General features: G+C 38.0%; 1 protein-coding gene across 4 annotated transcripts in view; it reads right to left on the bottom strand.

Moving 5' to 3' along the window:
• Positions 1-10,673: 10,673 nt before the first annotated feature.
• Tex26 (testis expressed 26) overlaps positions 10,674-16,400 on the bottom strand; it is a 36,568-nt gene continuing 30,841 nt past the window's right edge. For all 4 annotated transcript variants that reach the window (XM_010623876.1, XM_010623877.1, XM_010623878.1 and 1 more), the window contains one exon: positions 10,674-10,811. In XM_010623876.1, the coding sequence (XP_010622178.1) occupies positions 10,750-10,811 (62 nt within the window). In that variant the 3' untranslated portion in view covers positions 10,674-10,749. The remainder of the gene's footprint in view (positions 10,812-16,400) is intronic.

The raw sequence follows: 16,400 nt of genomic DNA, 5'->3' as shown, positions 1-16,400 counted from the left end.
TATCTCTATTAATTGGTTAATTTGCTGAAAATCTTATCAGACTCCACATTTATGGGAAAAAATGTACAATTTTACAAAAATAGTATCACACCATTTTACAACCTACTTTTTTCCCCTTAGCAAGATACCTAGACTGTTTCCATATCAATAAATACAGAGCCAAAGGTATACATGTTATTTTATCCTGAATTTACTGACAGTCGTCAGTTGATGAACAAGGAACTTATAGACAGTGTTCTGTGGTTCTGTGTGGTGCTTTGATTATAAACAACAACAAAATGGTTATGTAACTTTTAAAATTTATTTGAAGATCTCATTAAGGCATATGCATAAAAATAGAACTCTGAAGTATATTACCCAACTGTTCTTTGGAAAGTCTGTATCCAACCTACTACACTCAAGTTGAATTGTGTCCCTCAAAAGATACGTTGAACTTCTAATTCCCAATCTTTATGGATGTGAACTTATTTGGAAATAGGGTCTTGACAAATGTAACCAAGTTAAAATAGGGTTGTGCTGGATTAGAATGGGCCCTAATCCAATATGAGTTCAGTCTTTACAGAAGAAACCTTATACAGATGGACACAGAAGGAAGATGGCCATGTGAAGACACAGAGACACAGGGAAAACCTGTGTGACAGCAGAAACAGAGACTGGAGTGCTGAATCTGCAAAACAAGGAATGCCTGGCCACCAAAAGCTAGAAAAACACAGGGAAATAGCGTGCCCTACAAGTTTCAAAGGGGCATGGCCCAGCCAACACCTTGATTTCTGACTTACAGCCCTAGACTTTTAGATGGCAACCTTCTTTCTTTTAAGCCATTTGGCTTGTGGTGCATGTTACCCCAGCCTCAGGAGACTAATGTACTATAGCCATGCGTGAGGATGTCCAGTCCCACCTTCTAAACACTGGTTCATCTTTGCCAGGATGGCAATCTTTGCCCATTGTTCCACTGAGGTAGTATATGTTAACTTCTTATTGATGTGTAAGAACTACTTGAAAATACTACCCTATTACTTTGTTATATGTTATAATGCCTTTCATTTTTTGCCTCTTAAATATTTTTATGGTGATGATTGTTTGGGAAAGGGGAGTTGATCTTTGCTTTGGTTTTAGCCATAGTGAAGGTTTTAATTTTTAGATAAATTTAGCCATTTCTTTTTTGAATTTTCTGGCATTTGCATCATGTTTAGAAAGAGCTTCCAGACAGACAGACAGACAGACAGAGAAAATTCTTCTAGTAGTTAGGTAAGTTTTTTTCTCTTTCTTTCCTCCTTCTTCCTTCTTTTCTTTCATTTTTACCATTTTACATTGGCTTATTTCATCCATTTGGAATTTATGTCTTATTTTTTACATACAAACACTTTTTTTTTTTCAAATTTGAGTTTTCAATAACATTTATTTAATAAGCCCCTTTCTTTTGTACTTTTGTTCTGGCACTTTTATCCCAGGCTAAGTTCCTGCAGGGAGAGGTCAGACATCATCATCTGCTTATGTGGGACAAAAATGGCTCAACATCAGAAAGAACCCAGCAAGAACACCTACGTGTGTGACCAAGCTGACTGTGGTCTGGCAAGAGAGTGTGAACAGCGGTGCTGCAGATGTCCATGGAGCCCGCTCCCTTTTACAGACTTTTCTCCAGTGAGCCTGCCAGGAGCTCACAGAAGGGAGAGAATGCCCTCATAGCACATGCATTATGTACAGCAGCTGCTGCAGTGTCATAGCCTCATCCCCAGGACAAAATACTCCACACCCAATGGTTAAAGGAATAAAGCTTTATTTTGGTTTATGGTTTGCAGAGATTTCAGTCCATAGTGAGCTGGCTCTGAGGCAGAATGGCATAACAGAAGGGCATGGTGGAGGAAAAGCTGCTCATCCCATGGAGACTAGGAAGCAGAGAGTGAAGGGAGGGCAGAGAAGGGAGACAAACCATTCCAGGCCACACTCCCCAGTCACTGGCCTCTACCAAACTAGTCCTCACCTAACGACAAGTCAGCGGTACATCCAATCATGTTCCAAAAGGCCTACCTTTGAGTGCATGAAGCTTGGGGGTGGGAGGGGCATCCAAATATAAACCATGCTCTCCAGGAAGAGCAGAAAGTCCCACCCAGGCCTCTCTCGTATCTCTTCTATGGAACAAAAACGTTAATCTTCTGGAGAAACAGAAGTACCACGGTTCTTAGCGTCTACGTGAAAACCCATGGAAGCTGGGGGAAGGAAACAGAAGATACCCTCTATTCATGTAGGAAGGGCAAGAATAAGTGCTGGGGCCAGAACTATAGCTGAAAAAGAAGTAAGATTCTGAGAGGGCCATACCCTGAGACCCAAGAATATAGTGACTGTTTAAGAATAAGGCCTCTCCCCAAGAACGCCCCAACCTCAAGTCTAAAATGTATTGAGTAATCAGTAGCAGTAGAATATCACTTTGAGATTTTAGGACCACGGAAACATTTCACATTAGAAAGACCTAAAGCTGAGGACACAGCAGAAATTGAGAAACACCCTCTAGAGTTTCTGTTCTAAATACAAGTGCCTACAGTGCATTCAGGGTAACCATGGTGGTATTTGTGTTACAAATCCTTACCCCAGGGTGATGGTATTAGGAGGTAAGGCTCAGGAGGTAATAAAGTCATGAGGATTTAGTCCTCTTGAATAAGATTAGTGTCCTTACAAAACAGGCCCAAGAGAGCTCTTGAACCCTTTTACAATGTGAGGACACAGCAAGGTGAAATCTATAAATCAGGATATATGCCCTCACCAGACAATGAATCTACTATTGCCTTGATCTTGAGCTTCACATCCTCTAGAATTGTGACAAACATATTTTGCATGATTGCTTATAAGCCTTTTAGTTTATGATGTTTTGATGTACCAGCCCAAATGTACCAAGACATGTAGAAAAAATAAACCTCATGCCCAGTTTGACTCTTGGCACTAACATTCACAGTAAAATACCAATCAGGAGAAAAGTAACCCTTGGTTGGGTAGGGTAATTGGAATTAGAGAAGAAGAGAAGAGAACAGGGCAGAAAAATATTTGAAGAAACAATGGCTGGGAATTTTCCAAATTAATGATAGATGCCCAATCATGCATTTAAGAAGCTCAGAAGACGTCAAACAAGACAAATACAAAATCAAGCAAACAATAAAAAAATTCATATTATATTCAAACTCCTGAAAATAAAAAGAAATTTTGAAGACAACCAGAGAGAAAAGATGCAGGAGGATCGCTGTGAGTTCGAGACCAGCCTGGGCTACATAGTGAGTTCCATCAGTTGCAATATTTTGAAGACAACCAGAGAGAAAAGATGCAGGAGGATCGCTGTGAGTTCGAGACCAGCCTGGGCTACATAGTGAGTTCCAGATCAGTTGCAACTACTGTGAGACCCTGTCTCAAAAAAACCACACACACACACACACACACACACACACACACACACAAAAGAGAACAAGTAGGCAAGCCAAGTGTGTGTGAGAGCACAGGTCTATAGTCACAGGCACTCAGGAGAATTAGGAAGAGGATCAATTGAACCCAGGAGCTTGAGGACAGCTAGAGCAACAAATTGAGACCCTGGCTCAAAAAGAAGAAAAAAAGTAACTACAATAGTTTAGATAATATCTATCTAGATACTGAACTTGCACTTTAAAATTCTTCCATACAAAAAATGCAGGCCCATGTGGTTTTATTAATGAATTCTAGCAAATATTTAAAGAAGAAATAACACCAATTCATACAATCTCCTCTAGAAATAGATGAAGAAAGGTTGTTTCCCTCCTCATTTTATAAGGCAAGAATTACTCTGACATCAAAAGCAGACAGAAAATACAAAAAGAAAAAGCACAGACTAACATATCTCATGATCACATAAAAATCATCTAAAAATTTAGTAAATTAGTAAATTCTGCAGCTTAGAAAAAGGATTTTTTTTCCAATATTGGAAGGCTCTTTTGACATTAAAATATCAACCAGTAAATCCTCATATTAATAGACCAAAGAAGAAAAACCACATGATCAAGTCAGTATATTCAGGAAAAGCATTTGGAAATATTCATGATTTATGATTAAACAAAGCAAAACTCTGAATAAACTAAAAATAAAAAGAAATTTCTATATGATCTGGCAAAAGGCACCTATAGAGCACTCACAGTTAATACCTACTGGTTTGGATAAATGTCTACCAAATGCCTGTGTGTTAGAGGCTTGGGTACTGGCTTTGGTACTACTGGGAGATGGTAGGACCTTTAGGAAGTGGTTCCCAGTGGGAGGAAATTAAGTCATTGCAGTGCACCTGGGAAGGGAATATCAGGTCCTGCCCCTTCCTCTTTACATTGCTTTCCAGCTGCAGTGCAGTAAGAGTCTTTGATCTACCATGCACTCCCCACCATGATATACTTCCTTGCCACAGGCCCAAAAGCAATGTGGCCAACCAGCTAAGATTAACATTCATAAAAATAAACATTTAAAACATTTCTTCAAGTTGACAATCTTGGGTATTTTGTTATGATAACAGAAAGCTGATTAACATGACATCATACTTAATGTTGAAAGACAACATATTTTCTCCCAAAGTTGAGAAACAAGGCAAAAGTGTTCCCTCTTTTCCCTCCTAATCATAATTTTACTTGAAGTTCTAGCCAGCACAATTAAACAAACAGAGCAAACTAGTGACATAGAGACTGGAAAGAATAAAAGAAATAAAGCTATCTACAGATGACATGATTTTATACATAGAAAATCCCAGAGAATTTATAAAACTACTCCTAAACTAACAAGGAAGTTTACCAGTCATAGAATAAAATATCAAAATACAAAAATCACTGGTATTTCAATACACTAAAAGTGAACAATTGGGATTCACTATTTAAAACTCAGTATTATTTCTGATAGAACTTCAATAATGAAAATACTTAAGTATAAATCTAATAAAATATGTTCAAAATATGTATGTTAAAAGCTAAAAATCACTGATAAAAAATCAAAGACCAAAATAAATAAAAGGGAATTTAGAATTCAAGGATTGGAAGAGTCAAAATTGTATCAATTCTCCTCTTGTTTGTTCTATGGATTCAATAAATTTCAACTTTAAACTCCCAGAATGTTTCTTCTGGGAATATATCAACAAGTTAATTCTAAAATTTGTATAGAAAAGATAAGAAACCTGAATAGCAAAAGCAATTTTGAAGAAAAATGCTATCTGATTTCTAAGACTTGTAAAATTAACAGTAATCAAGACAATGTGGTATGAAAGCATAGAAACATGGGTCAATGATAGAGATTTCAAATATAAACCTATTTAAAGACTGAACTGATTTATTGATAATTATGCAAAAAAAGGGAATTCAATGGACAAAGAGTAGTTTCTTAAGCAAATGATGCTGCAAGTAGACACCCACATATAAAATAATAAAATAGGGCCAGGGATTTAGCTCAGTGGTTCTGCTTCCTGTCTTGCAAGTGCAAGGACCTGAGTTCTATCCCTGGTAAATAAATAAATAAATAAATAAATAAATAAATAAATAAACAAAATTTCAACCCATTGTTCACACCTTATACAAAAATTAACTCAAAATGAATCACAGACCTCAATGTAAAACCTAAACTTATGAAACTCTATAAAGCAGAAAAAAATCTTCATAACCTTGGCTTTAGCTTTCACTCTACTAAAGACTGTGTTAAGAAAATAAAGAGAAAAATCACAGATTGGAAGAAAATAAACTGCAAATTGTATTTCTGAAAAAGAATTTTCATAATATTATAATGAGAAAAATATTAAAACTCAACAATAAAAATACAGAAAACCTGGGATGGGGGATTTAGCTCAGCAGCACTGCACCTGCCTTGTAAGCACAAGGTCCTGAGTTCAATCCCTGGTACAAAAAACAAAACAAAACAAAAACAACAACAACAAACCCAGACAATCTAATGCAAAAAAAAAAAAAGCAAAAGATCTGAATAAATTATTTTTCAGAGAAGATGCATGGGTTATAAATACTTATGAAAAATGTATAAACATCATTCTAAGTAGAAAAATGCACATTAAAACCACAATGTGATACTATCACACACCTATTAGATAGCAACCAGTACAAACAGAAAATAAAAGTTAACTATACCAATTGCTCATGTAGGTATAGTGCAACAGTAATTGTCATATGGTTCTGGTGAAATGCAAAGTTGTACACCATGTTTGAAATTGTTGAAAACTTTCTCATGCAGTTAAATAAGTATATAACACAGCAAGCCCACTGCCAGATGTTAACCCAAGGAAAATGAAAACTCTGTGTTAATGTCTTTTCTGTTGCTATAACACAATACCTGAGGCTGAATTACTTGTACAGAAAAATGGTTTATTTAGCTCAATGTTGGAGATAGAAAGTCTAAACAACATAGCCCCAGGTCTGGTGAGGGCTTCCCTGGGTACTTCAATGCACTGTATAAAACATGTTGGTGAGGATGCAGGAGATAGGGAGAGATCACTCAGTGAAAGAAGAAGCCAGAGCACAACAAAGGGTGGGGATTGCAACCTTCAACTAGACCCCACTTCTTAACCATCCCATCACCTCTCAACATCACAAGGCTGACGACCAAGTTCCCAATATATGAACCCTTAGGAGCGTGTTTAGTCATCTTTCTGTGTCAGTATTAGTCACTGTTGTCATTATGACCAAACACCTGAAATAAGCAACTTAAAAAGAGTCATTGGCTTGTGGTTTTGGTGGGTTGGCTATGCTGCTTTGGACTTATAGTGTCAGAATACATAATGGAGAGAATGCACCTGATGTGGCAGCTGAAAAACAGGGAGGGAGGGAGAGAGAGAGAGGGAGAGAGGGAGAGATCAAAGTCTCAATATCCTCTTTGCATGCCTCACAGACCCACTCAGACCCACTTCTTAAAGGTCCTACCACCTCCCAGTAGCACCACAGGCTGAGGACCAAGCCTCCATTCAATACATGGGCTTTTGACCAACATTACAGATCCAAACTATAGCACACTGAAACTATGTCCAAACAACAGCATTTTTCTCACAAGCAAACTTGTACTTGACACTTACATCAGTTTATTCATAAGACCTAAACCTGGAGACAACCCTGATGTCCTTCAACCAGTGAACAATACATGAACTGTGGTATATACAGCCAAGCTCAACAATAAAAGGAGTAAAGTATTATAAACAACACAACAGAGTATCCAAATCATTTTGCTAAATCCAGGAAGCTACAGAAGGCTACATATGGTATGATTCATTTTATATTACATTCTAGAGAAAGGAAAACTGTAGGAGCGAACATCGTTGCCTGTGCTGAGAAGCATGTCAATGATGGAGTAGCAGGAGGGAATTTACAGGGGATTTTATGAGAATTTTAAAAAATCATTTAGAAAGTCAGGAGTCCTGCTTAATCATGGAGGTAGGCAGAAAGCTTAAGATCCATCCACAGATGTGTCCATGTGGCCTAAAACTCAAGTCTGCACAAAACTTTTTCAAAATTGGAAAGAGAATTCGCATAAAACCAAAATATGTTCAGGGTGATTCATAACTTGAACCAACAGAAATCTGGAACATAGCCAGAATATAAAAATCCAGGCTTTCAAAACATATGAAGGTACCCAGGCCATGACCAGACCCCTGCCTCTTTGGCCTCCTTTTACATAACTGTTCTTTCATCTCTGTTCTTGGTCAACACACTAGGCTTTAGGCACACTGTCTTCTCCAGGTTGCTAGAACACTTCAAGATCTTTCCTGCCTCAGCATCTTGCTTGCTCCTCCTGAGGCCTGGAAAGCTGTTGCCATTTTCTTCCCATGGCACACTGCTCTTGATGCTTTTTGGTCCTTAATAGGAGCCTCTTGGTCCCTCCCTCTATAATTTAGGCTCTGTGCTTGTTTTTCATATTATGTTATTCTCATTGCCTAAAACCCTGCCTAGCACACAGTAAGTGCTCAATATATATGGCATGAAAGGACCACTCAGTATTCTTAATGTTTAGTTCAAAATTCTGGTGGAATATGGACCTTGGCTTTGGCCTGAGTGCTGTGAGGATAGTCAGAAAATCTCACTACAAGAACATTAAGAAAGCATGCATGTAAAGTTCTGGGCTGGCTGATACTGTAGTCCTAGCCCTCAAAGAAAGGCATAAAAGCAGCTTAATGCTCAAGTGCTCGTGAAAGTCTGCAAAGGGGAAGAGGGCAAACCTAAGCTGTTAAGTAGGGAAGTACTCATCTAGAGGAAGAACAATTGGATACACTGTGTTAGTACAAAATGGTAAGAAAAAGCAGCACAGATTCAAACAAATGATCCTTAGAAAACCTCACTGCTGGCAGGAAAATGAGAAAGCATACTGTCTCACTACAAGAGTTCTGCTGGTTATTGTTATTCAAGATAAGAATTCCTGTGTTGGGAATTTAATCCTCAAATCCTATGTTGATAGTACTTGGAGGTGGGACATTTGGGAGGTAATTAAATTTAGATAAGGTTATGAGGATGGAGCCTCCAAAATGGCATTGCTGCCTTATAAGAAAGGGCCCCAAGTGTACACTCCTTTGCTTTCACCATGTGATGCACCCCACCATGTTATGACACAGAAATAAGGCCTTTACCAGATGCCAGCACCTTGATATTGGATTTCCTATTTTCCAGAACTGTGAGAAACAAATTACTCAGCCTCAGGTATGCTGTTATAGCAACAAAGAATAGACTAAGACAAAGACACTGGAGCATATCTGAAGCTGCTAATACTCTGGAGATCTGGATTTGGTACAAAGCTTTATTCTCCTTAAACTCTGATACTGTGCTGCAGCAGTAGGTTCTGGATTATGGGAGAAGAAAGTCCCTGCTGGATCCCATGAGATAATCTCAAACTGGAAAATCCTGATGGGTGCCAGATGAGCGGTATGAGAAGATCTCTTCCAATACAGGTATACATTTGCTACTTAGGGTTCCTAGAGATCTGTCCAAGATTGATCATCCTAGAAAACCTACAAGGGTATTAAATAGAGGGTCAGAATTTTCCCAACCTGTGCAACCAAGAAAATTGTGTCTTGCAGATGGGACTTGTACCATCAGCAGGTAAATGAATTCCTTCTCTTAACCCAGCTTCTTTGGGGCTTATCCACAAAACAAAAGACAGCCACTCTCCCCCTGAACTTCATTTTCTCTCTTCAAAGAGACTGCAGTGGGCTTATCTAACCTGAGGCCATAGATAATTTATGCTACCCATTTTTAGGCACTCTGTAAGTTGAGGGAGAAGAGGAAGCCCACAATCAGAAAAGGTGGTTCCAATTAAGATTCAGTCAATGGAGAAGGCAAAGAATATGTTCAAAAAATATAAAACATCACAATTACTGCAGACTAAATTGTTTTATTAAGATATATATTACCATAATAAGTATAATATAAAATCCAGGCACAATTTCTAGAAATGGGCTGAAACAAAGTTATAAAAAAATAATAGAGGTTAAGGAGTTTATACCGAGTAAATGCAAAGGAAAAACTAAACTGGCATGAATGGTGACCTTCGTATCAACTAAAATAAAATTCCAGGGCTGAGAATGCATCTTGCATTTAGAGACCTTGCCTAGCATTCATGAGGCTATGGGTTCAAGCTGTAGTACTGAAGAAAAAAATTTAAAAATGCAATTCAAAGCCAAAAGTATTAACAAGATCAAAGAAGAACCATGTTGTATTAGTCAGCTTTGAGTTGCTGGGACACAATACCCAATACCCACACCTTAAAAGAGATGTTTCATTTGGCTCGCAGTTTCTCTGGATTCAATTTATGGTTATCTAAAACACCATGATGGAAGGGCATGTTGTGATAGGTGGAGAGGCAGAGCAAGGAAACAGTGCCAGAGAGGAAGAGGCAAAGGACCAGATATGGTACCCAACATCGTACCTCCATGACCCAACCAGACATAACCTCTAAGAGTCCTTTATGAATCTCCTGAGTAGCCCCAAGCCAACTGAGTTGACACCATTAAGCTTAACCCCAACACATATAAACACAGATTAAGAAAAAGTTTATCAATCAGTGAAGATGCTCCATAGAGGACATAAATAAATCTTAATAGAATAAATAATATAGCAGCCAATATCCCAGAAATATAAGGAGAAATTAACAAAAATACTAATGGTGGGATAGTCTTAATATAATTTTTAAATTTCACAGGTCAAGTATACAATTAAGGCAAAGATATGAAAGATTTGAAAACACAATAAACTTTTTTTCTCATATCCATGTGACACACAATTAAATCATATATTTTATTAATAGCAGAAAAAAACTGATAAACTTTTATTTTACTTTATTCAAAAATAAATCAATAATAAAGATAGCTTAAATGTTTAATTGTTGAGAAATTAAGAAATTTCTTCCATATAACTCCTGGTTCAAAAAAAGAAAGCAAAATAGAAACTCCAGGGCTGGGGATTTATCTCAGCAGTTTGGTGGCCTGCCTTGCAAGTGCAAAGACCCGAGTTCAATCCCTGGTACCAAAAAAAAAAGAAACTTTAAGTACCCAAAAGAAAAAAAAAACCAAACACCAAAATGCATCAAAAAGAGGTAATGTAATATTCAGGGAGATATTTGTAGCCCTAAATATTTTATTGTTTAAAAATAAAACAGTGAAATGTATAAACTCATGACAATCACAACATATATGAAGCAATTTGCATCTTATTTTTCTTTAATTATAGACAAAATGAATAAACACTTGTGTTTCCATTAATCTTCAGGTTTTCTTCAACCAAACTATTTTCATTTCTTCCCTTTTTTGATGTCACAGTGAGAATGGATAAAGCGGTCAAGTATTTGTCTGTCTGAAAATTATAAGAAAAACAAAAAATTTCCATGAAAGTATTAAAATACTAAAAAGAAAAGTTTTAGGAAGGAAGTAAATACCTGATAGTAGTAGTATATTCATGAATTTGATAAGAATTCAAAAGAATGAAAGGACATTATGTCTAATACCTAAAGAGGCCTAGTTGCATAATTATTAAGAGTAAACACAGTATTCAAAGGATCTGCAGGCTTACTGAAAAGAACATGGATTTTAGAGAGAAACACATCTAAGTTTCAGCTCTGCCCTGGCAAGTGTGTATAGGTCATTTAACATCTTCCCCTCCTTCATTTCCTTGTCTGTGAATTGAGATCACTGCTTTTGGAACGGATTAAGGACACTGTACATGGAGCACCTACACAGTGCCAAGCCCAATGAAGACATTTAATAAATAGGAGCGTCATCCTTTATTATGAGGTGCTCAACAATAAATGGTGATGACAAACAGTGGAGACTCGTTCCAAAGTTTTCATAGACATCAGGGCTGTTTTCTCTTCCTTAGCATTTTAAGGATAGAAATTTGGCAGGCTTTGCTATCCTTAAGCACTAACTGACCCTGGGAATGCTCTTCAGCTCCCTCCCTCCATTTCCTCTTCTGTGAAGTGAAGGCCTCTGCAGTGGTTCTGAATGCTGATGACGACTCCCTAATTTTAATAACATACTTTGTGTAAAAGAAAAAAAAATGTAGAGTGGCGCTCCAAAGCTTTCTTATTCCCAGACATTCTTATCTGTGCATCCAGAAACAAAGAGCAACAAGTCCAAGTGATAGCATATTTCCATGCTTGACATTCATGTCATCCCAATGTCACTTATACCACATGTGGTCCATGCATCAGGGGAGTGTATATGTGTGTTGTGTATGTGCATTCCCTAACAGATGAGAGTTATGATCGCTCCATACGCTCAACATTAATCTTATTCATTGTAAGTGCTGTCTCTAGTTTTAAACTTTAAAGATTTTTATTAAAATAAGCATTAAAAATTTTAATTAAAATAAGCATTACATTTTTTCAGATATCAGAGATATGCATATAAGATGAATCAAGTTTGGAATCCATCAGTACAAAGGTGTCACTCAGCCATGAAGAATGAGAAATTAGAGTCATTCATAGGAAAATGGATGCATACTGAGGTTATACTCAAGTGAAATAGATAAGTCACACATGTGTAACTACTGAATAGTTTCTCTGGTGTGAAAAACTATAATTGTAAATAAAATCCTAATGATATAATTGACTATAATTGACAATGTGAAATAGGAAGAAAAGGGCTAAAGGTGTAGGAGAAAAGGGAAGGGTAGGGGAACAAAATAAGGGAAAAGAAAAAAATCTGAGAAAATGAAAAAATGGAAATACAGTTTTTGTAAATAGGGCAGGGAAGAGGGGGTAAAGGGAGGGCAGAGCTATGGGGGAAAAATGAGAACCAAGACCTGTCATGCAAAGGTACAAGATCCCAATAATGAATGTAACTGTACTGTATACCTAAAATGTACAAATAAATTCAATGAGAAAAAAAGTTGTCAAATTTAATTCCAATTTAACTGCTAATTATAATTCAAATGCTACCTATATTTATTTTGTGTAGATACAGATTCATGTTCCCATGGTTTTGTTTATGTTTTTCCCTCCTTCAGGAATGACCTTACCTCTCCTCATGCAGATTCATCTTTAAGACTTAAAGTACATCTACTTTGGGTAAACTTACCTCATACCCTACAAAACTATAAAACTAGGAACATCCTTTGGTTCTGTCGATGGTTTCTTTTGCAGTGCAGAAGCTTTTTAATAAGATGAGATCCCAGTTGTTGATTCTTTCTGCTAGTTCCCATGTTACTGAGGATTTGTTCATAAAGTCTTTTCCTATGCCAGTCTTCAGGAGTTTTGCCTAACTTATCTTCCAGCAAGTTTAGTGTTTCTTTTTTAATATTAGATCTTTAATCCACTTGGATTTTAGTTTAGTGCATGGTGAAAGATAAGGGTCCAGTTTTAATCTTTGGCAGGTGGAGATCCAGTTTTTCCAACACCATTTATTAAAGAGACTATCTTTCCTCCACTGAGGATGGTCAGCTCCTTTGTCAATGAGGTAGCTGAGTACATCTGGAGCTGTTTTTGTATCTTCCAGTCTGTTCCACTGATCCTCAGGTCTGTTTCTTTGCCAGTACCATGTTGTTTTTATCACATTGGCTTTGTAGTATAGTTTCAAATTGGGGATTTTTATACCCGCTGCCATATGTCTGTTGCCTAGGATGGCTTTTGCTATTCTAGGTCTCTTCTGGTTCCAAATGAATTTTTGGATTCTTTTTTCTAGTTCTGTGAAATATAGTGTTGGAATTCAATCATATTGCACTGAATCTGTATAGCAGTTTTTGTAGTATGGCCATTTTCACTATGTTGATTCTTCCTACCCAGGAGCAGGGGATATCTTTCCCATTTTCTTATATTCTGTGCAATCTCTTTTTTCAGAGTGCTGTAGTTTTCAGTGTAGAGGTCTATTGCTTCTTTCGTTAGATTGATTCCTAGATACTTTATTTTTTAGGATGCTATTGTGAAAAGAATTGTTTCCCTAATTTCTCTTTCAGTAAGTCTGTTATTTGTGTACAAGAAGGCTATTGATTTTTGAGTGTTGACCTTGTATCCAGCTACTCTGCTAAAAGTGTCAGTTATGTCTAGAAGTCTTTTGGAGGAGTTTTGTGGGTCTTCAATGTAGAGTATCAACATCCTACACAGCTTTCTCAAACTATCGAAGATCACTTTGATTAGAACTTAGTACAGCTATGTATCCGTCTCCTGTGTAAATGTGTTTTTTTAATCCGTTTCATATGTAGTAATCATTATAGGTATTCAATCAATGAAGTTTATTGAGTAAGTAAATAAATGTATTCTTAATACTGAATCACAGGCTAGGGAGAAATCTCTCCTGGATTGCCATATTCATGGGAATTTGGGTTGGAGGAAGGAAGGGAAAGGAGCTGCAACTGGAGAAGTTCATGGAAAACCAGATTTCAGATAATTATCTGAAGTGGGTAGATGACACAGTCTTTACCAATGAATACTAATCCTAAGAGTAAGCTTCTGAGTGGTCTGAGTCAGACTTAGGGGGCAAAACAATTTTTAAAATAGATTGGCCTTGGGCCTGGGATTTAGCTCAGTGGTGCTGCTGCCTGCCTCACAAGTGTAAGGACCCGAGTAACAAAAATATAAATAAACAAACAAACAAATAAATAGATTGGCCATAAAGACAAGTAGTTCAATACCCTCAAGCTATAAATAAATTGAATAGAGGATGCCCATCCCTTATCTGAAAAGCTTGGGACTAAAAGAGTTCCATCTTTGAGAATTTTTTGGATCTTGGAATGTTTTTTATAAGCACAATAAAATATCCTGCAGATGGGACCCAAGTTTAAACATGAAGTTCACTTATGTTTCATATGCACCTTATATACACAGCATGAAAGTAATTTTATAAAATATTTTTAGTGTGCCTGCACTTCTTTAAAAACTGCAACCCATCACACAAAGTTAACTGTGAAATTTTGGCCTGTGACATCATGTCAGTACTTCCAAAATTCTGGATTTCTGACTTTTGAATTAGGAACGTTCAAATTGCACGAAATACTGGTAACCACAGACTTACCGGAAACAGAAGGTGCACCTTCAGCTGCTCTCTCCTCCTTTCTTCTTGCGGACCTTTATTTATTTTTTTCTTCCTGAAGTTTTCTCTGTCCCTGCTCAGCCTGCAGTCTCTCCACCCTGACTTAAACTGTTACCTCCTCCCTCCCCCCGAGTCCCCCTCCTTTTCCTTCCTCCCCTTCAATTTTTTTCTTTCTTCTTTCTTCCTCCTCCTCCTTCTTTTCCTCCTCCCTCCTTCTTTCTCTTTTTCTTTTTCTTCCTCCTCCTCCTCCTTCTCTTCCCCTTCCCCCCAGACCCTTGTCTGTCTCTCTCTCTCAAATTGTTCCTGTTCTGGGCTCCTATTCTAGCAGGACCTGCTACTGATAAAAGAATAATCCAGTAAAATAATTTAAGATGTGTTGATAACTCAGCCTTAGATATCTGCCAGGTATTTTATACTCTGCCTATGGGCTTAACCCCACTACAAAATAGAACTGTTGAGATATTCACCAGCAGAAAAGTATTTGTCATCCCTGACAGTAGAAAATGACACGAGGTTTGGGAAATATGGACTCAAAGGAAACCTCCTACATCCTTATCATCCTCTATCACAGCTGGCATCCATGAGTGAGTCATCCTAAAGCAGAGCTGGGAAAAAAAAGTTAAAACCGATGGAAAGCTGCTCCTCCCTCCATTAGGCCAAGGCAGCACAAAATAGCAACGCTTTGGCCTAGAGCCTCTGGTTACCTACCTCCAATGTGTCCCTAAGGGAACCAGAAAAGCAGAACACTCAGGAAGAAACAAAAAAACGAGCCCATCTTAATTTAACCTTGATAGCTAGTAGGTCATATGTCACCTGTTTGGGGAAAAAGCCTGACTTAGAAGGAAGACAGTGCTGGCTGGAAAGGTCATCTTACTGTAGGTATTTTGGCAGATGTAGATGCCAAGTTGGGCAGAAGTTTCACATGCAGGGACACTGCTAAAGCTCACACTGCACACAACACACAAACATGAGACCAAGATGCCTGGCAGCTACTGCGGTTCCATACAGGAAGGAGCAGTGACTGCATCGATATATGGCCAGTCTCCGGGCAGATGGGAGCATGTGCTTAGGAATGACAGAAATTCTCTTGCTATCAGGTCCAACAGATGTGGCTCCTAAAAGTAAAATGAGCTCTATATAAAGTGCAGGGGATGATTTTATACATGTGCACCAAAGCTGAGGAAAGAACAGGAAGGCAGCCTGGGTTTGCTGCCAACCTTCCACTCTGCCTTTGGGGAGGAAGGGACCAGCAGATCTCCTGGAGCCTGCTGGTTTCCTTCTGAAGTGTCAAACTGGCCCAGAGGTATCTGCTGGGCTCTCAGTGGATCATACATACTGTACTTCAGCCTCAATATGAGGCAAAACATCTGCTTCTTAATATTCCCTGAAACCCAATATTCAAGCACTTTTAAGGGTAGAAATACCTCCATTTTCTCCTGCACACATGCGCACACACACACACACACACAATCTCTACTACTAGAAGGTTCCAGTTTTGTTTGGAGCAGGATATCTGAGGTAGAAAAAAGGCTTTCCATGAAAATTCCAGAGGAACCAGCACTGGGCTTGACTGGGGACAGGTGAACAGCAGTGACTGGGGCCTGAGAGAGTTAGGTGGCAGATGAAAGGCAGTTGAAAGGCTTCTGAGTATCTGGTGCAAGTAGTGAGTTTAAGCTTGACCACATGATACAAAACAGTTCATGATCCCATGTTGCCTTTAAGCACAAAGTAAGGTGCAGGAGATGATCTGTCATGTGCAAGAAAAGTATTAGAACCTCTACTTATATTTGCTTTTGGCTTCCTCCCTTAAGACGGTATGTTTCGGGCTGAGGATTTAGCTCAGTGGCACCATGCCTGCCTTGCAAGTTCAAGGTCCTGAGTTCCATCCCTGATGCAAAAAAAAAAAAAAAAAAAAAAA

The sequence above is a fragment of the Fukomys damarensis genome, unplaced genomic scaffold (genome assembly GCF_012274545.1).
Source record: "Fukomys damarensis isolate Sample0158 unplaced genomic scaffold, DMR_v1.0_HiC HiC_scaffold_38, whole genome shotgun sequence".
NCBI lineage: Eukaryota > Metazoa > Chordata > Mammalia > Rodentia > Bathyergidae > Fukomys > Fukomys damarensis.
Note: the sequence above shows the minus strand (reverse complement) of the source record. Positions and strands in the feature narration are given on the sequence as shown.